Here is a 25,300-nt window from a genome sequence, read left to right as displayed (position 1 = left end):
GAAGCCGCGTGTTGTTGACGGGGTCCCGCCCATGGGTATTATCTAAGCCCGTGCTGCCAGTGGCTCTAGCCCGCCGCCGAGAAATTCTGCCTGGCGAAAATCGCTCCCCACCCGGCATCCCGCGTGAAAACTAATTGCTATCGACAATTTTATTGTATGAACCCAGTCTTGCACTCCGCCCCTGACACCCACCAAAATGCCCGGAAAAGAGCTACCTGGTCGCTGCATGAACTGCCATGAGGCCGAACCGGCCTTTACATTGCGCGAGCGTTTCGTGTGCCAGTACGTCTCGTCTCCCCTATAGTATACCTGTCGCCGCTTCTAGTCCATACTGATCTCAGTTACCCCTCCATCCAGAGAATGTTATATTCGATTCTTGAACTTCAAGCCCTTCAGGCGCATGGAACGTTATCGTCTCCGGAGGAATATGCCACAGACCGGTCCCTGCAAATTGCTGCTCCCCCTTTCGTACGGCGTCTCCTCCACCGTGCTATTGCACATGCTGCACCAGCAGCTGGAGGTACTACGCTCAAAGAAACACGGCCCCGCGGGCTTTGAAATCCACGTCCTCGTCGTTGAGCCTTCAACGATCTCCCCTGTTTCTCCGCACGAAGAAGGCTTTGCACTCGCGCAGCAAAGCTTCCCACTCTGTTCCTTCACCCGGCTCCCCTTCTACAGTATCTTCGAGCTTGACCCGGATGTCCATCAGATCATGTCGCAGTATGCTGGGGAGAACTTCACAGATGACACTTCTCTATCCGATGAGGAGCGTTTAACCCGCTTCCGCAGGTCGATCTCATCAGCCACTTCCAAGTCCGATGTCGACCAAATCCTGTTAAACAAACTCGTCGTTGCTTTCGCAAAGAAAATGGAATGCCGTGGCATAGTATGGGGTGACTCGGACAGCAAGCTTGCCGCCAAGACGCTCGCCAACGTTGCGAAGGGACGCGGCTCTGCAGTGACGTGGCAGGTGTGCGATGGAATGTCGCCGTTCGGTCTAGAATTCAACTTCCCGCTTCGGGACGTGTTCACTGCAGAGATACGCACCTATGCCACCCTCTTTCCCGAGCTTGCTGGCATCATCGTTCATGATGAGCCTCCCTCGGAGAATACGCTCACGAAGAACTTGTCGATCGATGAGCTGATGATCCGTTATGTCAGCACTCAGGGTGCGAAATACCCCGGCGTCATGTTGAACGTGACCAGGACTGCCAGTAAGCTCCAGTCGTCTGGTACATCTATCGGCGGACTGCAGTGCGACTTCTGCGGGGCCTTCATGACTACAAACGAAAACATTACGGGCGAACAAGGCAACGAACAGCTTCAATTTTGCTACGCTTGTGCTCGGTCCCAGCCCGAATTGACCTGTTAAATCAAGGTTCAATCACATATTCATCTATACCGCGTTTGTGGGTAGGCATTATCATTTTGACTGTCCCGAATGCATCTATCTGTGACATCATCAATGCCGCCGAGAGGGCCGGGAGTTATCGATCACTCCAGTCTCAAGGTCATCCTCCGGTTGAGCTCTTCCTCCGAACCATCTGCCTTGTGAACGGCTTTTCTTGGGAACCCGTGCTGCTTGAGGCTTCGCTGGTCCATCAGTGTTCCTACTGTGTGGCTGGCCTTTGTGACGAGATGGCTCACCCGAAGTATCGTCATCATAGCGGTCGAACTCGTCCGGCAAGCTCATATCCGCTGTATCCTGCCTCCTCTCTTGTTTGGCAAGCGCCTTGGCCCCTTTTTCCCGCAAATGTTTTTCCAGAAGCACGGCATTCCGCGTGTTGCATTTGTACACGGCATCAGCAACGTCACCAATGAAAGGAACCAAGCCGATAAAGAAATCGATCACGATATTCATGAGCATCATCATTCGCAGCCGCGATGGGAGGCCCCCATCGATTTTGTCACAGGTGTGCACCACCATCAAAGCCAATGCAGCATCTGCTCCATCTCCAATACTGTTTGATTCCTTGATGAGTCTCGGATTGAACACCATGTGCAAAGATTCCAACTTACAATGGGAATAGACCTATAACACTTCCCCATCCGAATCGGATTCCACACAGGCTAAAGAGACATAAGTCCAAGCGATACGCCCTTCTTTTAACTTGCGTCAGAACCTTGCTGTCGTTCTGCGACAGGCCGGGAGGGATTGCTTTGCGTCGCTTTTGTGTTTTCTTCCCGAAGGCGCGATTCAAGCGTGACGCGGGAACCTCTTCGAAATAGGGGTCCTACAGCAACACACTGTCTTAGCCCATAGTTTGCCACAGTAGGATGGTTCAGAAAATGGAATGGGTTTTACTTCTTGTCCAAAATGATTCCGGGCGGATTCTGCGAGAATCTTCTTGCCCACTAGATTTGCAAGTTGCGCCGACATAGCTTAGGAGGTGGCAGAATCGGATGATGGAAGGGACTTAGAATAAGGGGAGGAAAGGTCTATGTTAAAAAGAGAAAAAAAACAAGAAAGGGGACGTTGGAATGTGCCGGATCGATCAGGCACCCTCTTCAGGAGGGGATGCTTGGCTGAGTATATAACCGCCAAGCTCTCAGGAGCAAGACGTATGTATGTCTGTGAAGATTCGATAAAGGATCTCCGATGTAAGCGCCTTATTTTTGGACCAAGGGGTTTCGGGCGGCTTTTTAAAACCATGGGATACATTGTGCGACAGCCAGTCAACGACGACAACGTCGACAATGACCTGAATATCTGGAACACGAGCCGCGCATCGACGTCATTGCATGATCCGGCGCGACCACCAGCAGACATTACGTAACCCCCCTAACATCTCACTAGCCACATTCTTGATACCTGTGTGTGACTGCGCCACATGTAATTGACTGTGGCGCAGTCAGCTGGTTCCCCTAAGCGGACTAGACTAGTTGGTACTAGTAACTAACTAACTAATGAGTGACTTCCCCAACCCAACTCATTCGCAGCTCACTCACTCTTAGCCGTCCTCCATTATTGTTAGGCCGTCGGGTGTCGACCACAAGAGCCACTTTTCCCTCACTCTCTACCCACCTATCAGCGCTTCTCCTCTTGGTTGGAGGTAGATAACCCATTGGTTTTACCCTCGAATCCCTGCCTCCTTAGCCTTCTCGCACAAAGTACGCTTCAGGGTTGGCGCTTGCCAAGCACCCTTCCTTGAAGCTGCAGCAGCGCGCTGTGCTGTCCCCTCAGTCCCCGTTCGCTCCGCCTCGTGCTCTCTCCGCTTGACGCTCGGAGAGCTCCTTGCCTGTCCTTACCTCTGCTGAAATGCTAGAGCACGTTGTCCAGTATGACAGAAACAAAGATGCAGTTGGAAGACTGTGAGTCTCGCCTTGACGCTTGTCTCCCCCGCCCGTGTGGCTACGGTGACCTCGGCTGTGCTAACTTGGATGGCTCCGGGCAGGGCTGGATGATTTATGTGTTCGCTTTATCATTAACTTACCCCGAGAAGAGCTCGAATCTGTTGAACGCATCTGTTTTCAGGTTGAAGAAGCACAATGGTTCTACGAAGACTTCATTCGGCCGTTGGATCCGGCTCTCCCGTCCTTGTCCCTGAAAGCCTTCGCTTTGCGCATCTTTCAGCATTGCCCATTGATGTCCCAATGGTCGCATTATCATCATATCACCGCATTCTCCGAATTCCTGGCCTACAAAACCCGGGTTCCGGTGCGCGGTGCCATCATGCTTAACGATGACATGGATGAGGTGGTCTTGGTCAAGGGTTGGAAGAAAGGCGCCAACTGGAGTTTTCCACGAGGCAAAATTAATAAAGATGAGAAAGACATCGACTGCGCCATTCGAGAAGTCTACGAGGAAACTGGTTTTGACGTTCGGGAAGCCGGATTGGTCCAAGATGAGAAAGATGTCAAGTTCATCGAAATCACCATGAGAGAGCAGCACATGAGGCTGTACGTTTTCCGTGGCGTGCCACAGGATGCTCATTTTGAGCCGCGTACCCGCAAGGAGATTAGCAAGATTGAGTGGTACAAGCTGTCGGAGTTGCCGACACTGAAGAAGAGCAAGCAGCAAGATCAAGGCTTCGCCGTCGCCAATGCGAACAAGTTCTATATGGTAGCTCCGTTTATGCATCCACTCAAGAAGTGGATTGCCCAACAAAAGAGGCTTGAAGGAAAGACTCCAGGTGGTTCGAAGCTGCCTATGCAGAACGACATGTCGATCGACGAAGCTTCCCATGCCGTGCACAGCTTCACACCGAACCAGGTGGCTGCGGAAATGGCTACTCCCAGTGACTTGCCAGAACTTGCGTCGACTCAGGACGCCTCTGCTCACCTTAAGCGCCTTCTCAACATTAACAATCTGGTTTCTTCTGGAAATACATCGCCGGTCATCCATGCACCAGTCTCAGGGCCGAGTGCCTCTAAATCTAATGCTCTTTTAGAGCTGCTGCGGACCGGCTCGTCTCGTGAATCCCTTCCACAAGCCCATATTCCAGAGCAGCAATCGATGCCGGCCCCTCTCCCAGGGAGTGTGCCTCCTGTGAGTCGTCCTTATCCCGCGATGGGCTTCTTCCCGGGCTTTCCCCAGCAAGGCCCTCATGTCGGCGTACCCCCCAGCTTGCCGTCATACCCACAGCCCAATCACGGTCCTGTACCACATCTACCAGCATCCATTGCCAACACAATGCCTCATGGCCAGTTGAATCAAAGACCGCTCTCTGCTGCTCCTCCAGGGCCATCGGGTAGTTTTCACGGAACTTTCCCCCCTCAGCAGTCGCTTGCATCACACTTCCACAAGGACACAGGTTCGCTGGCAGAACTCGCTCCCGCTCCGCAGAGTCAAGCCGCCCCTGCCCCCTACCATCGAACCGGTGATCCTCAATTCTCTCAATCAGGTCATCCTTCCCAAGCTCAAGGTGCGACCGTGCCACCGGCGAGAAACTTGCCTCCGCCCAAACTTACGAGCCATTCCCTGGCTCTGTTGAATGTTTTCAAGGATGACTCGACCAAAACACCCAAGACGCCCAAGGCGAACTTGGTGTCCCATACTGGACCGGCGCAAGCCAGTGAACGAAGACCATCACAACATCAGGATCATCTCCTTAATCTGCTGAGAGGGTCTCCTGCTCCTGCAGTCTCTGGGCCGGCCGAATTATCGGGTCAATCAGTGTCCCCGGCCAGAAAACAAGTCCTTCAACGACCCCGGGGGGACCATAGCCCTGCGCGGCGCAGTTCGCCCGCGGCTAATCCATGGACTTCTTCGCCAGCCTCTGGACCGACCATGCATACTTTACAACCCGGAGCTCAGAAGCCATCAAGAAAAGCACAGAATGGGCCGAATCGCAAAGGACTCAGAAATGAGCAGGCATCAGCTGTTACGGCCCCTATAACAATCTTGGCAAGACCGCAAGCCGCCAAGGAACAGCCTCCTGCACGCGCTTCTCCGCAAACCTCCCGTCCTCCCTCCCAGCCCAGGGGTCCGAAACCCAGTTCTCCGGAGCCACCTAAACCTTTCCAGCCGCAGATTCTACGTCGCTCTGATAATCCAAATGTGATGGATCTTCTCCCGATTCGGACTGCACTCGATGAGAGTCAAGATCAACAGGCCGCCGCACGCTCCATGGATTCCCCTCGGCATTCGCAACCTCAACCCAGCTTCGACCGCAGACCGAGTCAAACTGTCGCGCAGAAGGAGATGCTCCTATCACTCTTTGGCAAAACCTCTGTCTCCCCAAACATTTCCCCTGCGGAACTGGGCGCTTCTGTTCCGAAACCGTCGCAGCCTTCTTCTGTTGTTAGTCCACTGTCGCCGGTCAACTTGCCCGCTATTCCTAACGTTGGACAGACGCCTCATGAAATGGAGGATAGTCAGGTATCTAATGCCAATAAGGTCTCTTCGCCTGTCAATAAGGCTTTCTTGCTTGGGTTTCTGGAAGGAGTTGCTAAAGGACACAAGTAACTCGGTCATTTTTGCTTGATAGGGCCCATTAGCTATACATATGCGTCTCTAATGAAGTTAGCGGTTTATTGCTTCATGATCTTGAATTACATTTGATATTGTCCATGCTACAGAGAACCCTCCACCCAGCTACATAGATTCTCCCTTTCGGGCTAGCTTTTAAGACAGATTATGTCATGTTCTATATTTTGCCTTTTTCCACCGCCTTACCGACGATGTCATTCATGGGCCTCTGATTTGTAAACGCTACGCAGAACCGATTCCAGTATCAGCCCACGAACATGATGCGCTCCAGCCCATCTACACGCCCAATATGTGCGCAATGTCTCGGCCGCAATCGATACTTCTCCACGACCATCCAGCGTTGCGCCCCACGATCCACCACTCCGAACCCACCCTCCCCGCCAGCGACCGGATATGCACGTCTCACAAACCGCGGATTAATCTCCATAACGGGCATAGATAGCACCTCATATCTCCAAGGCTTAATCACCCAGAACATGCTCATCACGAACGACCCGAACCGTGCAACCCGTCGAACTGGCTCCTACACTGCTTTCCTGAATTCCCAAGGCCGAGTGCTCAACGACGCTTTCCTCTACCCACTACCCCAGGCAGAGGGCGCTTCACCGGACGAACATGCATGGCTGGTGGAAGTGGACAAGAACGAAGTCACGACTCTCCTGAAACATCTCAAGAAACACAAGCTTCGCGCGAAACTGAAGCTACGTGCACTAGATGAGGGAGAACGGACCGTGTGGGCCTCCTGGAGAGATCATAGTGAACCCCGGTGGGCAGCATATAACCTGGATTCTCAGTCACTTTCGCCCTTTGCCTCGTCTTCTGCGACGGTTACTGGATGTGTAGATACCCGCGCACCAGGATTTGGGTCCAGGCTCATCACGCCGGGTGAGGGAGACTTGACGACGCATCTGGCGGAGGGGGAGGGCGAGGGTTATGGAGCGGAGGTGGGTCTGGGCTCTTATACCGTGCGACGGATGTTACATGGCATTGCGGAAGGGCAGTCGGAGATAATCCGCGAGTCCGCGCTTCCGTTGGAGTCTAACATGGATATGTCGCGGGGTATTGATTTCCGCAAGGGATGCTATGTCGGTCAGGAACTTACGATCCGGACGCATCATACCGGTGTTGTGAGGAAGCGTATACTGCCGGTTCAGTTGTATAATGGGGATCTAGGCGACATGGGGTCGGCCGATATGCCGGTGTATGACCCCTCTGTGGATGTGGAGTTGCCGCCATCCGGGTCGAATATTTCCAAGGTCAGCGCGCGCAAGGGCCGTAGCGCGGGCAAGTTCTTGGGCGGTGTTGGAAACATCGGACTTGCTTTATGTCGGTTGGAGATGATGACGGATGTTGCTTTGACTGGTGAGGGGACTCAATATAGTCCTGATCAGGAGTTCAAGATCTCATGGACTGGGGCTGAAGATGGATCGTCTGAGTCTGGCGAGGTGAAGTTGAAGGCACTTGTGCCGGCTTGGACGAGAGAGCACATCTACAACGGTGGAGTGAAGAAAAACCAGGGCCGTAACCTAGAGTTGGAGGGACAGCGAGCCAGGGAACTGTTGGAACAGTTGGAGGAAGAGGAGGAGTCACGATGAAATGATCAACTGCGTCAACAATGTATCATAGATTAAACGTGTAATATATTGTCAAAATGATACCGGTAAATACAACGTCTTCATGTCTCATTCGGTGATAATGCAAAGTAATTGATAATACAAAACGTGAGGGTATCTCTATGCTTGAGTGAAGTGTCTAAGAATACATAGCGCAGCACTTAAAGCTGCTGTTCGAGTTCATCCGACCAAATAACGCCTTTGTAAATGCGCACCATGGCCACGGGTCATTGAAAATATATCGCATCTATACCTTGGCTCCAGCCTCAGCTGCATCTGCAGCTTCATCTTCTTTCCGAAGCTGTTCTTCAAGGGCCTTGCGCTCCTTCTCCCGCTGCGCATTTCTCAACCGCATCAGCGTCAACTCCGCCATACTCGGCGCGCTCGAGCCGTTGGCCGAGCCAGCCGGCGCAGGATGCGCCGACTTTGACGCCGCACCAGCAGCAAAGGAACCGAAAGATGGTGCTTTTCCGGGTTTCTTACCAGCAGCATCTGACGCTGCTGACTTCAAGCCAGCAAAGTTGAAAGATGGTTTGGGAGGGGCAGCGGAAGGAACTGGTTCTGAAAAGTTGGGTGCTGCGATGCCCTGTTCCAGGGGTGTGGAAGCAGTAGAATAGCTGTTGGCTGCAACGCTCAGGTCGGGTTGGCTGCCAGATGCCCAGAAGACAGATTCTATGGCAGACCACTCACTATCCGCTTGCCCAGCACTCTGACGCACTTTCTTCTCACTGTTCAAAACAGCAAAGTGGGCGCTGACAATGGAAGTGAATATCACCACACCTGTCGCAACGGTCTTCTTCTCGCGGCTGTCTCCGATACGTTGCCGTTTGTCCTTGAGGAGCAGGATGTTCTCGATCTCGCCGTAAGATGAGAATAGAGAGATCAACCGATCTTTATCCAAGTCCAGCCCGCGTCCTTCACGTACCCAACGCACCTTGACACCTCGTTCCAGTTCCGGAACATTCGTGCCACCCTCTTTCGAGCGATCAACCTTCTGACTACTCCTGTCCGCCGCCCGTTGCGCCTCCTCTTCTTCCTGGCGCATCAGCTTTTCCTCCTCCTCCATTTCCTGCTTCAGTTTTTCCTCCGCCTCACGTCGCCGCCGTCGTCCATCCTCCGCAATCCGCTCAATCTCCCTCTGCAGCTTCACTTCAGCATCGTCATCAGCGCCGCCCCCCATCCACGGTCGCTTTACACCGCGTTGCGCACCAGCGCCACCCATCGCCGCAGCCCCCGCGCGCTCCCTAGCCTCCAAGTCCTCCCTCATCTTCCTCTTCGCAGCATCCATCATATCCCGCTCGCGCTGCTTGCGCTGGCGCGCCTCCCGCGCATTATCGTAGAGCTGCCGCACCGACGGATCGGAAAGAACATCGTAGGCGATCTGGAGCGTATGGAACTTGTCGATGTCCGCAGGTGTGGGGTTCGCGATCTTATCGGGGTGGTACTTCAAAGCGGTTCGACGGTAGGCGCGACGAATTTCTGATTCTGCAGCTGCCGGGGAGATATCGAGGAGGGCGTAGAAGTCCTCGTTGGAGGCCGCGTGGGCCTTGAGGTCGTCTTTTGAGGCCATGGTGGTGCGCGTTTGGCCGTCGCGGTGTTGGTGTTTAGGTTCAGACGGGGTTTACTTCTTCGGGTTTTGTTATGCGGAGTTGACGTGGTGTTTTAGTTGGCGGGGAACGCCTGTTCAAGGTCTTGTGGTGGAGAGATGAATGAGGAGAGAAAGTGGTAGCAGAAACCGATGAAGCTTCATGTCGGGCTTGGCGGAGGGCTTCTGGCTGGCGGTGGCGGGTCTGGCTCGGCTTCACTTTGTCCAGTAGTAGTACTAAGAGCTCTTCTCTGCCTGACACGAAATATCCGATATTACGTTCATTTTAATTGTGATTCGTAGTGCCCTTTTGAAATTGTGACAATATTCGATTCGTTACTACTGTTACTAGTAGTAAACTGCGCTTCCTATCGTACATCATAGTACCAATTTCCTTGTAGTGCTCCGTAGAACTTCAAGCTACTAACTATATATATTGACTAATAGCAGGCGGAGTCTCGAAGCGAATGTTCAATTCCTGGTGTCCACCACCTGAGGCAATCAGAGATGTCATGACTACTAGTATTCTCAGTCTATTCTAAGAATTGTTTTAGCGCATCTTAAATGTTTTCCTTGGTTTTGATACCGCGCACGTGCCTTCCAAATGAGGCAAGAGAGTAATGAACTCGACTCGATGCTTTGATGCATTGTGAGGCCATCTCGTCTTCCATCTTTTGTCGAGCTTCTGGAAAGGTAAAAATAATAAAAAAAAATGAATGGAGTTACAATGCCTTCACCAGCTCAGCTAGCTCTTGCAATGGCCATCGTCAAGCTCAAGCCACCGGATGTGGATTTCAAAGGCAATATTCCCATCTTAGTACTTCTTGACAGACATGCAGATTAATTGAAAGTTTAGAGCATTTATTGCAGATTCGTCATCACATCAAAAGCACCCACTCATCTGACAGGTCTTACACGCATGACAAATTCTTCGACAGCGTCTCATTCTGGCAACAAGCATACGAGCGGTCCGAAGCAGAACAATGCAATTTGCTGGATCGAATATACGAATTAGAGCAACACAATGAGTCGCTTCGGGCACGGCTCCAGGGTGCAGATGATGCTGGTGCAGAAAACGGTCAATCGGCATTGAAACGCAAGACTACTGCGAAGGGTGCTGCTCCCGGTAGTGGTGTTATGACACGGAAGAGAGCAAAGACCCAGACCTTCTCTCGAATGGATACCTCGGTGTTTGGCAATAGTCTTTCCACAGGATTAGATGGCGGTGTGGTCGATCATTTAGACTTTTGTGAACCATGTCTGTTCCCATACACCTTTAATGAATGAGATTATACTGACCGAAATTGCTCTATAGTCACTGCACCTTTCATGAGGCAACTCTACGCATTACAGAAAGTTCTGCAGAAACGGCCCAATAATTCAAACGTTGTTAGCGCCGCAATGGAGCTTTGCGCTGCTGCAACAAAGACTGTTCTTGATGCGATTGAACAACCAATTGTATCCCGATCCACGACTAAAGCGATACCAGAGCCCAAGAGGCCGGATATACTAGCTGTTTTGAACAGCACCGAGAATGCTTTTCTTATCCTAATCCAGACTTTCAAGAAACTATCTGCATCTGGACAACATATGCGAGATGCTGGGCAGATTACGTACTCTATCGTTCGCTTATATGAGGTTATTATAGAAGCTTTGGGTCGGCATTGCAGGAGAAAAGCGGAACAGCAACTTCGTGAGTCTAAACCAAGCGCAAAACAAACTCAACCAAGGCAAAAGGCAAAAACCAAGCGATTCAGAACAGGCTACTCTGTTGATGATCAGAACCAAGCAGATGAAGGAGATGAAATAGCCACTCACATGAGCTTGTTGCTGAGTAGAATGGCACTATCGCTCAACATTGACTGTGTAGCTAAACAGAGTATTCTTGAAGGGTTCCTATTCGTCCTTTTGAGTCGTGTGGGGAAGCTAGTTTCCTTGTTTGTCTTCCACGATTTGCGTTTGCGACCTGATTTGCAGATGAATGATGCCAAGTTTCCTTTGCCAGGGGGTCTGGAGGGAATTAACATGGCTGAAAACACATTACCCGCAGCGGCCATGGAGGCTAAGAGCCTTATATGGCCATTGGAAAAGATGTTAGTCTTACTCGAAGATGCTCCATCCATGTCATCAGATCCCAGTCATGGGTGTACAAACGAGCAGTTGGCTGCAAAGCTCAAGGGAAAGCTACAGGCTACCCTGCTTCACTCGGTCTTTGGCACCGACTCGCTCTGGCCAGAGGCTCTACAATACCCCATGGGGCCAGATGAACGGGACCTTGAACGACTTCAGACCTGCTCCGGAATTCCCGAGCAATCAGTGCCCGACTGGTTTGTTCAAGAGATTTGGAGGCTCATAGGCTGGGAGATGCTAGCTGCGAGAAATTCCCCGAAGATGTAGACGCGGTGGTTCTGGCCGCAGTCTGGCCTTGGCCAGCCCGGGGGGATGAGGCCGGGATTTGCGTCCATCTGACATGTATGACTTACTGATCTCAACGGAAGTACTTGCATCCTGAATATGCCACGGATGTGCAATATCACTGACACGTTTAACTGCAAGTACAAGCACAAAGCAGATGGAGTCATGCCATGCAGCATTGCTATTATTATATAGTTCATGTCTATTTCAATTCCAGTATGCGAGCCGCGTTGCCCCCCAAGACCCCTGCAGCAGTGTCTCCTTCTGATTCGAATGCAGAATGGATCGCTTTGTAATTGGTCGTCACACTCGGCCATTCTTCGTCATCCTTGCCCAAAGGAGGGAAGAACGGATGATCAGTTCCTATACTGATGTTACTAATGTTATCGCAGAGAAGCATCCCGGGACAAACGTACCGAAGAGAAGACGATCACTTCCTCCTGCTGCAGCCACAGCTGCTTTCAACCCAGCAGTGCCATACACCACCGCGTCCAGATAGATATTGGTGCTTATAACATCCCACACACTGCGTTGCGGACCGGGAACATCACCTCCGTTGGCGATGAATTTACGTTCATGAAGGATACAGCTCTCGATCCGACCAGCAAGGAAAGGAAGGGTACCTCCGGAATGAGCCAGGAGGATCTTCAATCGCGGGAAGCGATCAAAGACTCCCGCCAAAAGCATCCTCGTCACCGCAATGGTTGTCTCAAGAGGAAACCCTAGAGCTAGGGGAAGGACATGACCATAGCGATTCGTTACTTCGGGTCCGCCAAAGGCTTCATCCGGTAGCCCATAGTGGGGGTGTAGGAACAACATGGACTCCGTATCTTGTAAGGCCTCCCAGACCGGATCCAGTCTACTATCGTCTAACCCCTTGCCTAGACCTGTTGTTCCCATGATCACTCCCCGGAGATGGGGCAATGTCTTGAGCCTTTTGATTTCGTTTACAACAATATCAGGACTCGGGGCGCTGAGCGGAAGTGTCCCGAAAGCAAATAGCGTTTCCTTCTCATGGAGTGCCTTTGTTTTGTCGGGGTCTGCATCGTTATTTACCCGCGCACAAGTTGTCTCCAGGTCGTCATTGATGCGCTCTGCCCATGTCTGGGCTTCGTCCGGCTCAAGGAAATCCAGCCAAGGATTTGCCAACGAAATAACGCTGCAGTTGATTCCATGGCGGCGCATGAAGGCCAACTTCACGTTGATATCTGAGTAGGACGAATCCACGGGGCGACCACGCTGATCGACGGGGATTGACGGGTCATCATCGGATGAAAGGATAATGAGACGAGGGGTTGCATTGTCGGCTGGGTCGTGGACATAGGGGACTGTCTTGCGCGCGCGAAGCATATGCATATAAGAAGGAGGGTAGACATGAGTGTGGATGTCGACGATCAAGGGGGGCATCTTGACGCTAGTACTATGATAGACAATGATGAATGAGAAATAGAAGGAAGAGAAGAATTTGTTACTTGTTTGTGTTGGTGTTCAAGTTAGTACTACTTTAACTAAGTATGGAAGGGTTGCAGCTAATGAGGGGTAAATACCATGTGAGATGCATGAAGATGACTGATCAACTGCACTTCCCCTGGGTTTCTTCTTCCCCTCTCTCCTCTTCAGCTGCGATAAACTCGTTGATTTGTTATCTTTCACGATCAGGGTCTGATCTTGACGGAGATTGCTGTTCTATCGGACTGATAATCGCTGCGCTCGACTCGATGAATCTTCCCAAGCTGGCCCGATAAGCTAATCGAGCTGTGCATATTCCCCATATCTCCAATCTTTTCCCTATCACTGCCATGGTTATTGCCCGTCCCTGCCCCGCGATTTGATTGCCCGGGTCTTATCATAGTTGGGGAGCTTGAACCGCCGATTGCTTCTCTATCATTACCCAATCACTCGCCCCTTTGCCCCAGCGTCATCCTTGGTTCATGGCAGATAAGTGATCTCACGGTCTTCTGCACGAGCCTCCCTTTGCGCCATCTCGTTTCCCTGTCTGCCATCTTAATCCTCCAGATATTAAGTCTTTACATCCCCATCTCGTTGCTCCGATCGTTTGTACTGTGGCTGCCATCCTCTCTATCCTGGAGTTATCGTGCATCTCCGCCATGGAAGGTAATCTCCCCCAGCAACAGTGTCACCCAGCTTCTACTGCTGTGGAAAAGGATGACTTGGTTATCCCAGTAAGTATTTCCGTGAACGGCCTTTTCCCCTGGTCTTTCACTCCACGTGCTTGCTTGTGTCTTGTGTCTTGTGTCTTTTGGTCTGGTCTTGTCTTTGTTCTCACTTGGTGTTACCGTAGATCATCGACTTCGGGCCTTTTCTTAACGGCACCCCCGCCGATAAGCATGAGGTCGCCATGTCCATCGTAGACGCTTTCAAATCATCCGGCTTTCTATACCTCAAAGACCACGGCATTCCTCCTTCCGTTGTCTCCGGTGTATTTGGCTCTTCAGGTCGCTTTTTCGGTCGATCGCAGGATCAAAAAGATAGTCTGTGCTGGACTACCCCACAGTCGAACCGTGGATACGTCAAGATTGGGCAAGAGAAGCTAAGCACGGTCGATGACGTGGCGGGGGTCTCTCGAACCACTCCCGACCTGAAAGAGACAATGGAAATCGGTCGGGAAGGTGTGGATGGCTTTCCTAATCGGTGGCCCGACCACATCGATGATGAAGGGAAAGACTTTAAGCAGGTGATGTTGTCGTTTTTTGACATGTGCAAATCGCTCCACACGGAGGTCATGCGGGCTATTGCACTGGGCATGAACTTGCCAGAGCACTTCTTTGATGCCTATGTGGATGCGGGCGACAATAACCTTCGCCTGCTGCATTATCCTTCAGTGCCTAAGGAGGTCTTCAAGCAAAATCCGGGACAAGTTCGAGCCGGTGAACATAGCGATTATGGCTCTATCACGCTTCTCTTTCAAGATAGCCGCGGGGGACTGCAAGTTCGTAGTCCCAAGGGCACTTTTGTGGATGTGACCCCCATCGCCGACACCGTGGTTATTAATGCTGGCGATTTGCTGGCCCGATGGTCCAACGACATCATCAAAAGTACGCGACACCGAGTTGTCGAGCCGCCGACAGCAGTCGGGGAGGAAGAGAACGATTCGGTTGTTTACCCTGATCGCTACAGCATTGCATACTTCTGCAACCCCAACATGAACCAATTTATTGAAGCTATTCCGGGAACCTTCGAAGAGGAGACCCGTCCTGCAAAGTATCCTGGAATAACCACGGGCGATTATCTGGTGCAACGACTTACAGCAACCATATAAAAGCTCCGTTTCACAAACGCTGCACGGCACATGGCGTACTATTGTGGCTGCAGGTCGCGTTTATTGAACTAATATTATGCTCAGCGGGTCTAGGCATCGTATTTGACATTTTTCTTTCAGAGCATATAGCATCTTGTATTGGGTTATGCATGAACGTTACTTCCTAGCTCAATGAGAGTATCTGTATATACGTGCCATCGTGTTCTGTTTCAGTGTCGAGTACCTAACAACTTGGCAACGTGCTCAGCCAAACCCCATCGATGACTGTGATATTGCCATTGGCATATGCCCCAGAGGGACTAGCCATCCAGAGAACCAAGCCTGCAAACTCTTCATGGCGACCAGCGCGACCGGGAGGCAGTTCACTCTTGGGAAAGGCACCATCCGAGGCTGATGACTTGGTGATCCCAAACGCTATCTTCGTCATCTCAGAAGGAAACAACCCCGGTGCTATACCATTTACACGGATATCGTACGGTGTGAGAATGTTGGACAGTGTCTTGATGAGGTGATGCACTGCACCCTTGGAGATATTATATGCGATGCTATAAGGCACGGCTCGAAAATGACCGGCTACCGAACCAACTATGATAACCTGTGCCTTTGGTGTTGGGAGTTCGTCCATTACGGGAGCCGGTCGTCTCTCATTTGCTGCGTTGAGCAGGGACAAGAATGCAACAACCGTGAAAAACGTCCCTTTCACGTTGATATCCATGAGCTTTCCGAAATCTTCTTCTGGGGAGGACCAAAGATGATCTCGGAACTCAGCAAGACTGGGAATTGACCCGTCCGGCTTTGGCTTTGGCGGTGCCATTGGCAGGCCTCCATAGCCGCTGTTGGCGATGAGTACGTCGACATAATCTGTCTGTGCTGCGACAGTCTCATAGGCTGCCTGCAAAGACTCTTTCGATGTTATATCCACCTGGACTGGAACAATAGTATCTTTTTTGCCAAGAGACCGTGTCTCTTGCAACACATCCTCTCGACGGCCGAGGATGAAGACTTTTGCGGCACCGTTTTCGGCCAGGGCAAGGGCTGTTGAACGGCCCAATCCTGGAGGGTAAAAAATAGTCAGTCACACGAACTTTGCGGCAGTAAGGGGCACAGCTTACCTGTGCCACCACCGGTTAAGACGACAACCAGTCCTTCGACCGACAACAACTGGGCAGCATTAAATTGTGACATGTTATAGTACTTCCATAAAGTATTATTCCCTTTCTTACAGATGTGATCGTGAAGTAAATGCATAAGAAGGACCAAGGTTCACCGCATAAAACCGGGTTTTGTATAGAGGGCGATGCAACTGGCTCAATCAGGCATATCACCGTGGGGGATCGCGTCAAATGACGCTGATTACATTTCGTGAAACCTGCTTTTGCCATTATTTCTACATTAGCTATCTTGCATGCCCTAAGTTCGAGCGGGCCCAGGTAAGTGGTCCACTTGCAAAGTGAGAACATCCCCGCGAGCAGCATACCCTCAGCGCAAGCTCACGACTGGCGCTGGCTATATTCGTGACACCTGCCATCACAAAAGCAACAATGGCGACATGCTACCTGCCATAGTAACTAGGTGCTGATATCGGGCACGACCGGAAACAGCTGATCTCCTGCCATCCATACCTCGTGCAGTAACTGCTACCTTGCCGGGCTGTCATTCCGTTGGATATCATTTCCGTCCAACCATGTAGCGAATCCATTGCCCAAGCTCATCATCGCATGTCTCGCCTATTGTGAGTAAGACGACTGGGTCTGCATATTGTTTTATTTGTTGCGAAGTAAAGTGATTGTTGTACCGGATGGAATGCTGGTTTCAGACTGACACATCTGTAGAGCATCCTCAGGCACTGCACGAAACCTGAATCCGGCGTCTGGGACGGTGATAGGCTAGAAAACTTCCTTACGTGATACAACTTACACTTTTCCCCCTGGGCAATTACTGTGGCACAATCATCCGTTCCTTAAAGGGGTCGTTGTACTAGTCTGTCCAACCCGTATGCATTCTTGAAAGCCACGCGGTGTGGCTTGAGTGTAATGACCACCGTACCTTTTGCTCCCCAAGCGTTTTCCTCGAGGTCTTGGGGGGCTTAAGCAGACATACCTGACATTTCTCTTTCCTTGAAACCAGTCATGGTGGGTCTGTGGTGTGAGCTTCATTGTGTTCCATATTTCCGTTGCCTTCCGTGAGGGTCATGGATGATGAGAAGGTTACATCCACGCGCATCCGAACTCCAGCAAAATTCCTGTTTCGACAAACCGAGTAGATAATTTCTCCATTGCAGACAGTCGTGAATACTATGATTGTCCGATTGCGTCACAAATGGGAGGTGACATTACGAGCACGATGGGCTGGCTATCAACGTATTTATGTACCTGCTGGGTGCCTGTCGAGCTTCTCAGGTTTCAACAAGTTGCGGATGTTTAACTTTTTGAAATACAACCGCTGATCAGCATGACTTTATATCGTTTGATTTTGCTTGGCTCAATGGGCTCCTTGCCCTTGAGTTTGGCACATCCCCGCGTCAACATTCCTCGGCAAGTCGGGAATGCGACGGGCGTTGCGCCTGGCATCGCACCTGGTAATGCGACTGCTCCCGGAGTTGCTCCTGGAACTGCCCCTGCCACTGCCCCTGCTACAGCTCCTACTGCCCCTGCGGCTGTAGCTCCTCCGCCTGTCGTGACATATTCCACAACCCAGGCCCACACTCCGTACACTGGGGTACCGACAACGACTGGGGCACTCACTCTTGGCCCTATCGGCCCTGGCATTTCTCCCTTGGGCATTCCTCCGGAGGCTACCACCTACCCTAGTGATGGTCAGCTTCATAGCCCCGAGCCTGGACCTTATATCCCAGCAGGGGGCGTGGGAACGAATGGGACTACCCCTGTCTATAACGCAAAGAGTGACTTTGACTACGAGTCTTTGGTGGGTGTTCACTTGACTCTTTTCACCACTTTCTGCTCCTGCTAACACAATGTCAGGCCCTTGCGTTGTACCAAGAGTACATCGAGCTCGACCTCTTCCATGATGGACTGGCACGATTCTCTGTTGACGACTTCACTGCTGCGGGGTTGACAGCGGAGGATCGTTTCTTGATCGAATTCATGGCGGATCAGGAAGTCGGCCATGCGACCATGTTGACCAACATCTTGGGCGCAGAGGCACCCAGACAGTGCAACTACGTATACCCTTATACCACAGTTCACGAGTTCTTGGATTTCTGCCAGAAGCTTACACGCTTCGGAGAGGCTGGTGTGTATGGGTTCTTGTCCCATCTGGACTCGCGCGAAGCAGCGACTCTTCTCACTTTGTCCATCACCACGGAGGCTCGCCAGCAAATGATCTTCAGGCAGTTTGAGGGACTCTTCCCCATGCCAGTCTGGTTCGAGGTCGGGGTTCCTCAATCATGGGCTTGGACTTTGCTTGCTCCGTACATCGCCTCTTGCCCAGAAAACCAGACACGCCTCGCATGGCAAAACTTCCCAGCACTGTCTATTCTAAACCAGCCGAACCCGGTTCGTATCAACGGCGCTGATGCTTGGAAGGAGACTATCACCAATGGCACAAACGTGTTGAACAGCACGGCGGTCCCCAGCTCGCAAGCTTGCCAGAACAATGATGCCGTGGGTATTAACTGCTCCCCTGCAATCACCCACAACCGCACAAACCCTCTGTCGTTCCCTGGCCGGGAAGTCTTCCTGTCTTGGGATGCTCCAGGACAGCCCGTTGGGCCGAACAATAGCTACGTGACCTCGACTTCCGCTGGAGCCCCGAAGTACGTGGCGTGGGTGACGCAGCTGAACGTGACCTACTCTGAGTTGACGCTCAATGGCTCGAGATCTGGATCGACAATTCAGCCCAACGTTGAGACCTACGCAGGTGATCCCGCCGTGAATGGCACCATGTTCATTGCCATTACTGATACGAACCTCTACGTGACCCCGTTCAACATCTCCATGATCAACCCTCATGTGGTCGCTGGGCCGGCGCTCTACCAGTCTGGTTAGACGAGTGGATATATGGCTTGTCGAGGGTAAACTTAGCAGGAAAGGCATGCCTTTTGACGTGTGATTTCTTCGAGAGGTGTTTCATTTCGATGATGTACTTGGCTTCTGACTGGGACAAGGAAACGTTTCACGTTTTAACTATGCTGCTGAACCGTTGTAATTCTATTCATTCTTAATCTAGGGCTCTCATTATCTACTAATGAAAACGTGGTTGAAGGTTGATTTATATTGTGCTGGATTGTAGCATCTAGATATTGTGTGTACAGTGTAGACGGGCAGCCCACCAAGACGGCTAACCCCGCTTAACTCCGGCGGTGATACATCATTTCAAGTTGACACCTGAGCTTCACCTGAGACAACCCCCTGCTTCTTGTTTTGTCGCGAACCCATCGCCCCCTCTTCTCGCCAATAAATAGCTACTCACATTCACAGGACTCCGGCACGATGGAAGGTCCGAGGAACCGGAAACAGCGACGAGCAGCAGCGGCAGCAGCAACAACTGTCGACAGCGACACGTTCGATCCCTCCTCAATTCCCCTCGCGCGCCCTGCACCGAATCCCCCGAAGAGCAATGAGAAGACCTTGATGGACATTATATCCGAACGGCAAAGCGAACTTCTAGGCCAGGCAAACGCTCCGACTGGGACCTCTGACTCGAGTCCCCGGTTTGTGACCATCGACCCCACGACCGGAGACATTTCCGGCCTCAACGCATCGGAGCTCGCGGCGGTCAAAAACGGGCAGGATATCAGGCGAGTTGAAGAAGTCACGGACGAAACGGCATCCACTAAGGAGGAAGAAGACGAGACTGAAGAGTCCGACCATCCTATCCCGCCCGTCATCGACACGCTCCTGCTGTCAGTCCCCCTGACCACCCTCCACCTGACCCTCGCGTACCTCGCAGCCCATCAATATGCCGAGTCCATCGAACTAGACAACCTCGTCCGCGAATCAGTATTCGTGGCCTTTCCGATGCTGACCCTGCTGGTCCATCTTGCTCACGGACACGTCGTCTCCTTCATTGGCAGCACCGGCAGGTCGAAGTCCACCGAGACGGTCTCGCTTCTGCCTTGGGACAGCGAGAAACTGACGTTAGAATTCTTCCGAAAACTGCTCTTTCCTCCGGCATTACGTACCATGGCGTTCCTGCCGATGGCGGTCGCTCTTGGCTGTAAGCTGATGGTCATAACCAACGACGAACCATACTACGCGGTGATGAGGGGGGCGCCCGCCATCGGGACAATATGGGTCTGGAGCATTTTGGAGATACCGTTTGGGGCAGCCGTTATCGGGGCGTTGGGGCCATTGGCATGGGGGGTATGGTGGAAAGGCTACGGGATACTCTGATCGAAGCGTGAGCAGAGCAAACAACGCTGAGTGAGATTATCGATCAACGCCCGGATGGCGCGATTTGCGCGTCCGTTAGGATCGAAGGAAATGCATCCTAGTACAACAGACATGCTTTGGTCTGGGACTCGACCTGCGCCGGCGCCTCGGTTATGATGGCTCGATATGCACCAGCAGCACCGGTCGGGCGGCGGACTTGCACCATGCCAGTGGCGGGCTTTAGGATATCCCCTCTCTTGGAGCAGACACTATCACGTCACTGCAGACACATAGTTACAATGTCGTTCCTTTTTTTTTGTTCATTCTATTCTACTTTTTTTTTCCTGATTTACCGCCATCTTTACCGCCACTGACTTGACGAAGGCTGGGAGGTCGCAAACTCAATCACATTTGATGTTGTACAACGTCGGTTGCTTCATCACGCACGTACGGTGCAGAAGTCGGTGACGACAGCTGCTGATGAGTATCTGCTTCTGGGCCATGAATGACCCGCCGGACTTCCGGTTATGGAAGATAGGCTATCCTGGACGGCATTTCTCTACTCGAATCTTGGAATCCCGGTCGCATGTGAACATGGACATGACCTGAGTCAAGTGGATAGAGTTGGAGAACCTTAGATGAAGAGGGGAACAAAGAAACTACGACAAAAAAAATTAATAATAAATAAAAATCATGGACAATCAACGGTCTTGACATCGGGGATCAGTGAATCCCGAAACCACGCCAACAACGCTCTTCCCTTTCTTCACTACGAAGTATACTCGGTTAGATCCTCGACTCGGGGTTTGTTTGAAAGCATGACCACCACCATTGCGAACATGGATGTCAATCGTGCTTCTACCCCTCCTAGACCATGTCGGTCGACGTGGCAATGCAGTCGAGTGGGAAGACCGTTGCGACTAGTGCCTACTCCATAATGCAACCCCTTGGGGGCCGCCAGGATCCAGGCAGCAGCTGCCAGGATGACCCGTTTGGATGTGTGGTGGTCGTTTCCGGAGAGACCGCCAAAAGAGCCAGGCTGCTGGGGGCGGCGGCGATGAAGCCAGGGAACAAGCTGGACCGGGAGAATATTACCGACGGTGAGAGGGAAGCAGGAGCTTACAAACAGGCGGTGGTCCAGAAAACCCGGACTGGCATGACATGGCGTCTGTCTAATTCTTCTAGTGGATGCAGCTAGTTCACTGGCCCTGTCACATGACCTGCACGTTGCGGTCCCCGGGGCAGCCTCTCTCTCTCTCGTGCAGTTTTCATTGAGAAAAGAGTTGAGGGTGAGGGTGCAGGCTGCAAAGAGTTCCTGTCCGGTGTCCACTTCCTCTTCCCCTCCCTTGTGCACCTTGGGGTTGTTGGGAAAGGCAAATCATGACCCAGTGATGCGCGGGTCCAACCCAGTCCCTCCCCCCAACCGCAATGACATGCCGATCAGCGGACGGATGTCAGGCTTGGGGCCAAGTGTGGAGGATGCGCCATGGCGAGGCTCTGCTACGGTGCCACCCGTGCTGAACATGAACCTCAGCCGGATCAATTTGGATCTCAATCAAGGCGGGAACAGGACCAGCTGAGTCTTCGAAGGTTTACTACTACTATTACTACAACCTTGGCGGAAAATCACCAGGGAAAGTCAAGCCAATCGCCCCATGGATGGGCGAAAATAGGTTGATCCAAGATCTGATTCGCGATCCTAGCGGTGACCCAGCCCAACGATGGCGATAGGAGCAACAACCCTGTTGGGCAAAGACACGGAGAGAAAAGCCGGAGATTCCGACAAAGCAACATCGTCCATCCGGTTCAATAGTCGCGACGGATCCAAACTGGTTGACAGCCGATGGTGTGTAACCTTCCGCAAGCGGACTGCCGGCGGGGGGGAAAAGAAAGAGGAAAAAGAGGAGGAAGTGGATGACAATCGGATTGTCCCGCGATCCAATCGATCATCATCCTCATCGAAGCGATTGTATGCCACAGTTGGATAGTTAGTCCTCCGCCCACGAGGCGGCGCTGGGCTTGCGAGAGACTAGTGAGTTGGTCCGTGGGTGGGTGTCGTCATGGTCCATTTCTCCGAGATACAAACCGGCTGGAAGGTGTAGATCGTACAGAGATTGCCGATAATAGTAGATAGATGGAAAGCACTCGAAATTCAGCCTGATGAGAAAGATAAGCAAAGTATCACCACAATAACCCAAGATAGAAAAAGATAGAACCAAACACTATCGCAAAGAACCCACCATATTAGTGATAGCCCACTGTGGCAAGACAGGGCAGAGTGTCCGTGTGTGTGGCGCAGAGCTGAAAAACCCATCCAAGCCATGCGATAGACTACGTACCAACCTAACTTTAGTCCAGAGAATAGTGAGGTAGCTGCTGAACCACTAAGCAGTTAGTCCAGGGTTCAGAAAACGAATGGAAAGATAGGAGAAAAGAAAGAAAAGTGGGCAGGGCAGAACTCGAACTATTGCGACACTAGTACGGACCGGACTCAACTTAACCTCAAGTTTTTCGGGTCATGGGGATCCATCCTACTTAGGATGGATCCCTTTAATTTTCCTTTTCCGGGTACAGCAACATGAATGTATATATTTCTTTTTGATTTGATCGGTGTGGAGAAGATGTCTTCCCATTGCTTTTTTGTTGTTACTCCAGATCTATCTATCCATCTATCTATCCATCTTGTACTTTTTTTTTGTCTTGTCGATCGGATTAGTATGTTGTTATGTATCATCGGTAGAACAAAGACACGAGATAGACTGACTACCTTGTGATTAGCGGATCACGCTAGTTAATTAGTTGATTAGTTGGTAACTTAGTAGACTGTCGCAAAGCGGCGGGGATTTTGAATGAATGTTCATTGTCATGTCATGTCATGTCATGTCATTTCGAGACAAGACCCTGGTCGGGAATAGATGAAAAGGAGATTACGATTGGGTAAAGAACTTGTTTAGTTAACACCTGTCATTCTAATTTATTATTGACTATCTGACCTACGGAGTAAGTTAGCTACGTAGTTACGTGTGTAATAATTCTCTTTATTTCTCCATCGGAGGAAGAGACGGAGTTTAGTCGGGTTTACATGATCAAAATGACGGTGACTATGAATGGAAGCTAGTTAAGATATAGAAAGAACCTAATAGAAATAAGAATTAAACAGAAATCGGAAAAATATGAATCACAAGATAGAAAAGTAGTGTCTACAGATGTAGTAATTGTAGTTATTTATTATATGTTAATATAAGTAAGGACCGACCAGATCAGGCTACAACCCAAATAGTAAGTAGTTAACACTACTCCAAACTTTAACAATATCCGGGAATTGGTATGCGATACTAGGATCAGATCCCTTCAATTCATCAGTAAGTAGATAGATTCCATTCATACGTACTCTATTAACTAAGATTGGGAAGACAGTGGGGATTTGGGAAAAAGTAAACAACAAAGCCATCATCACCTTACATTAGGGATCAGTTCCTCAACCATGGTACCGAGAGTGCATGTCCTGGGAAAAAAAAGAAAAAGCCTAACCTTAAAAGAACTAATAGTATTGAAGCTGGGAAAGCTAAAGCTGAGTGAACCCATATTTCTTTTTTCTTTTCTCTTTTTCTTTCCGTGATCAGAAAGCTTAGTGGAGAACAACAATCTATCTACGAGAACTATATTTATCGCTTAGAGAGAGAAAAAGAAGAAAAACAAAATAATTCTTCAGCTGTCCACGTTCAACAATAAGGCATGTGAATGTTCCCCCATAAACACGATGTTATGGAGAAATGAGTGTAGAGACTATTAAATTCTATTGCTACTACAATTAGAATAGATAGTTTGCTTTACTCACTTATTTACTTGATTTAGGTACATGTACATGTACATATACATATACATAAGTGATAGTAATATGATATGTACATGATACAGCTCGTGTATGTACAATGTATGTAAGTAGTCACTAGTAGCACATATGTATCTATCTACCGACATTGCTTACTACTACTGTATATATGTACATATTCTTGGATCATAGAAATAAAAAAAAATAAAAAATAAGAAATAAACAGAAGTACCACATGTCATTTTGACATACTCTGCAGACATCATCACATACTATACTTCACAAGTAGTACCCTACCGAGGTATAAACTTTATCAACCCTTACTGATAATCTTCATCACATTACGATTCTGACCACATCCATGTATCCATGTTATCCATGTTTGGCTATTAGCAGGGTCATCCTGGGATTGTTAGTCTAAGATTACCCTCTTTCAGAGAGTAGATTACTCCCTATCACGATCGCGATCACTGTGAAACATGAGAAACAAAAGAAAATGATGCTCCTGCTATATCAAGTTAGTACTACTACACAGATACCTAACTGTTTAATCTAGATAGATAACTACACCGTCGATAGTAAGATATGTACCCAACAACCGGGATCAGACCCCCTCCTCTACACTATACACTTTTTCTTTTCTTCTTCTTGTTCTTCTTCTCCTCCTCCTTGCAAGGATCATGAAGGAGCATAATCCCAGTCAAGCACGCTTACGGGAGACAAAAAAGACAATAGCCACTGAGAAATCCATCTTACCCCTCTTGTGAACGAAGGCTAAATTTAGTTCTGACAGCAAACAACATCCTAGTAATTCTTTTACCCTGTTTATTATGTCACTTGACAGGATGGTTGAGTGTTTGATTCAGATTTGGGCAGAGGGAGGGGGGCTTTACAATCCAATTTTGCTACTTTTCTCTACAGGATGTTAAAGAGTAAAAAGTCCAATGGAATAGAAAGAAGGGATTCTGTTCCAGTTTCAATCAAGCTGAATCAAACCCAACCAGCGCGTTTTGGTGTAATGTATCACCCACACACACACACACCCACGCGCTTTAACGTCCACAAACATGTGCCAAACAACAGCCACTGTACTACCCTACCATCCCAATCCCAATCCCCACAGGATTAGACAGGACAAACACTTTAGTTATAGTAGCTCACTACTAACAAAATAACAGCTAAGCGAAGATACACCACCTCAATCAACTTCATTACTATACTATACCTACTTAAGTTCACAATGTAGGGTAGATAACTGCTAATCCACTAGTAGTAAGTTAGTTAGTAAGTAGAAGGTTACTGCACCGCAA

At 50.3% G+C, this 25,300-nt stretch overlaps 12 protein-coding genes across 12 annotated transcripts; 8 read left to right on the top strand and 4 right to left on the bottom strand.

Moving 5' to 3' along the window:
• The first annotated feature begins 155 nt into the window (after positions 1–155).
• Positions 156–1,580, top strand: BO83DRAFT_381338 (uncharacterized protein). The gene is made up of 2 exons (XM_025531967.1): positions 156–282; positions 358–1,580. Exons 1-2 carry the CDS (start codon positions 197–199, stop codon positions 1,370–1,372), a joined length of 1,101 nt encoding a protein of 366 aa, XP_025384754.1. The 5' UTR covers positions 156–196; the 3' UTR covers positions 1,373–1,580.
• BO83DRAFT_118272 (DUF4112 domain-containing protein) lies at positions 1,418–2,464 on the bottom strand. Its single transcript, XM_025525993.1, has 3 exons — positions 2,306–2,464; positions 2,020–2,234; positions 1,418–1,961 (listed from the first exon to the last, which is right to left on the bottom strand). The coding sequence occupies exons 1-3, from the start codon at positions 2,378–2,380 to the stop codon at positions 1,463–1,465; spliced, it is 789 nt and encodes a 262-aa protein (XP_025384753.1). The 5' UTR covers positions 2,381–2,464; the 3' UTR covers positions 1,418–1,462.
• Positions 2,465–2,967: 503 nt separating this feature from the next.
• BO83DRAFT_381336 (decapping enzyme complex catalytic subunit DCP2) lies at positions 2,968–6,011 on the top strand. Its single transcript, XM_025531966.1, has 2 exons — positions 2,968–3,312; positions 3,396–6,011. The coding sequence occupies exons 1-2, from the start codon at positions 3,282–3,284 to the stop codon at positions 5,906–5,908; spliced, it is 2,544 nt and encodes an 847-aa protein (XP_025384752.1). The 5' UTR covers positions 2,968–3,281; the 3' UTR covers positions 5,909–6,011.
• Positions 6,012–6,163: 152 nt separating this feature from the next.
• Positions 6,164–7,593, top strand: BO83DRAFT_367776 (YgfZ/GcvT domain-containing protein). Its single transcript, XM_025529775.1, has one exon. The coding sequence runs from the start codon at positions 6,190–6,192 to the stop codon at positions 7,525–7,527; it is 1,338 nt and encodes a 445-aa protein (XP_025384751.1). The 5' UTR covers positions 6,164–6,189; the 3' UTR covers positions 7,528–7,593.
• A 29-nt stretch (positions 7,594–7,622) lies between these two features.
• On the bottom strand, positions 7,623–9,234 carry BO83DRAFT_381334 (putative cell cycle control protein (Cwf23)). Its single transcript, XM_025531965.1, has one exon. The coding sequence runs from the start codon at positions 9,113–9,115 to the stop codon at positions 7,793–7,795; it is 1,323 nt and encodes a 440-aa protein (XP_025384750.1). The 5' UTR covers positions 9,116–9,234; the 3' UTR covers positions 7,623–7,792.
• Positions 9,235–9,857: 623 nt separating this feature from the next.
• On the top strand, positions 9,858–11,800 carry BO83DRAFT_410792 (uncharacterized protein; the record flags this gene model as incomplete). The annotated part of the gene is made up of 3 exons (XM_025534252.1): positions 9,858–9,947; positions 10,001–10,388; positions 10,446–11,800. 3 exons carry the CDS (start codon positions 9,858–9,860, stop codon positions 11,525–11,527), a joined length of 1,560 nt encoding a protein of 519 aa, XP_025384749.1. The 3' UTR covers positions 11,528–11,800.
• On the bottom strand, positions 11,465–13,053 carry BO83DRAFT_440198 (amidohydrolase family protein). Its single transcript, XM_025536234.1, has 2 exons — positions 11,962–13,053; positions 11,465–11,908 (listed from the first exon to the last, which is right to left on the bottom strand). Exons 1-2 carry the CDS (start codon positions 12,950–12,952, stop codon positions 11,748–11,750), a joined length of 1,152 nt encoding a protein of 383 aa, XP_025384748.1. The 5' UTR covers positions 12,953–13,053; the 3' UTR covers positions 11,465–11,747.
• Positions 13,054–13,500: 447 nt separating this feature from the next.
• Positions 13,501–14,937, top strand: BO83DRAFT_118210 (isopenicillin N synthase family dioxygenase). The gene is made up of 2 exons (XM_025525992.1): positions 13,501–13,728; positions 13,848–14,937. Exons 1-2 carry the CDS (start codon positions 13,654–13,656, stop codon positions 14,823–14,825), a joined length of 1,053 nt encoding a protein of 350 aa, XP_025384747.1. The 5' UTR covers positions 13,501–13,653; the 3' UTR covers positions 14,826–14,937.
• A 111-nt stretch (positions 14,938–15,048) lies between these two features.
• BO83DRAFT_320510 (SDR family oxidoreductase) lies at positions 15,049–16,010 on the bottom strand (the record flags this gene model as incomplete). The annotated part of the gene is made up of 2 exons (XM_025527810.1): positions 15,049–15,878; positions 15,938–16,010. 2 exons carry the CDS (start codon positions 16,008–16,010, stop codon positions 15,049–15,051), a joined length of 903 nt encoding a protein of 300 aa, XP_025384746.1.
• A 1,290-nt stretch (positions 16,011–17,300) lies between these two features.
• Positions 17,301–18,832, top strand: BO83DRAFT_367762 (ferritin-like domain-containing protein; the record flags this gene model as incomplete). The annotated part of the gene is made up of 2 exons (XM_025529774.1): positions 17,301–17,750; positions 17,807–18,832. The coding sequence occupies exons 1-2, from the start codon at positions 17,310–17,312 to the stop codon at positions 18,830–18,832; spliced, it is 1,467 nt and encodes a 488-aa protein (XP_025384745.1). The 5' UTR covers positions 17,301–17,309.
• Positions 18,833–19,276: 444 nt separating this feature from the next.
• BO83DRAFT_320595 (uncharacterized protein) lies at positions 19,277–20,179 on the top strand (the record flags this gene model as incomplete). The annotated part of the gene is made up of 3 exons (XM_025527813.1): positions 19,277–19,501; positions 19,585–19,588; positions 19,737–20,179. The coding sequence occupies 3 exons, from the start codon at positions 19,277–19,279 to the stop codon at positions 20,177–20,179; spliced, it is 672 nt and encodes a 223-aa protein (XP_025384744.1).
• An 853-nt stretch (positions 20,180–21,032) lies between these two features.
• Positions 21,033–22,398, top strand: BO83DRAFT_410787 (uncharacterized protein; the record flags this gene model as incomplete). The annotated part of the gene is made up of 4 exons (XM_025534251.1): positions 21,033–21,324; positions 21,548–21,672; positions 21,740–21,831; positions 21,890–22,398. 4 exons carry the CDS (start codon positions 21,033–21,035, stop codon positions 21,969–21,971), a joined length of 591 nt encoding a protein of 196 aa, XP_025384743.1. The 3' UTR covers positions 21,972–22,398.
• Positions 22,399–25,300: the final 2,902 nt, after the last annotated feature.

The sequence above is a fragment of the Aspergillus eucalypticola genome (assembly GCF_003184535.1).
Source record: "Aspergillus eucalypticola CBS 122712 chromosome Unknown BO83scaffold_26, whole genome shotgun sequence".
Classification (NCBI taxonomy): Eukaryota; Fungi; Ascomycota; class Eurotiomycetes; order Eurotiales; family Aspergillaceae; genus Aspergillus; species Aspergillus eucalypticola.
Note: the sequence above shows the minus strand (reverse complement) of the source record. Positions and strands in the feature narration are given on the sequence as shown.

Bases quoted from the DNA above. Each gene is read 5' to 3' on its own strand.
- BO83DRAFT_381338 (XM_025531967.1), top strand. From the start codon at position 197: ATGCCCGGAAAAGAGCTACCTGGTCGCTGCATGAACTGCCATGAGGCC. The intron at 283-357 runs GTACGTCTCGTC...CCCTCCATCCAG, and splicing joins CGCGAGCGTTTCGTGTGCCA to AGAATGTTATATTCGATTCT.
- BO83DRAFT_118272 (XM_025525993.1), bottom strand. From the start codon at position 2,380: ATGTCGGCGCAACTTGCAAATCTAGTGGGCAAGAAGATTCTCGCAGAA. The intron at 2,235-2,305 runs GTAAAACCCATT...GTGTTGCTGTAG, and splicing joins GGAATCATTTTGGACAAGAA to GACCCCTATTTCGAAGAGGT. The intron at 1,962-2,019 runs GTAAGTTGGAAT...GGAATCAAACAG, and splicing joins GTTATAGGTCTATTCCCATT to TATTGGAGATGGAGCAGATG.
- BO83DRAFT_381336 (XM_025531966.1), top strand. From the start codon at position 3,282: ATGACAGAAACAAAGATGCAGTTGGAAGACT. The intron at 3,313-3,395 runs GTGAGTCTCGCC...GGCTCCGGGCAG, and splicing joins AAAGATGCAGTTGGAAGACT to GGCTGGATGATTTATGTGTT.
- BO83DRAFT_367776 (XM_025529775.1), top strand. From the start codon at position 6,190: ATGATGCGCTCCAGCCCATCTACACGCCCAATATGTGCGCAATGTCTC.
- BO83DRAFT_381334 (XM_025531965.1), bottom strand. From the start codon at position 9,115: ATGGCCTCAAAAGACGACCTCAAGGCCCACGCGGCCTCCAACGAGGAC.
- BO83DRAFT_440198 (XM_025536234.1), bottom strand. From the start codon at position 12,952: ATGCCCCCCTTGATCGTCGACATCCACACTCATGTCTACCCTCCTTCT. The intron at 11,909-11,961 runs GTACGTTTGTCC...ACATCAGTATAG, and splicing joins AAGTGATCGTCTTCTCTTCG to GAACTGATCATCCGTTCTTC.
- BO83DRAFT_118210 (XM_025525992.1), top strand. From the start codon at position 13,654: ATGGAAGGTAATCTCCCCCAGCAACAGTGTCACCCAGCTTCTACTGCT. The intron at 13,729-13,847 runs GTAAGTATTTCC...GTGTTACCGTAG, and splicing joins AGGATGACTTGGTTATCCCA to ATCATCGACTTCGGGCCTTT.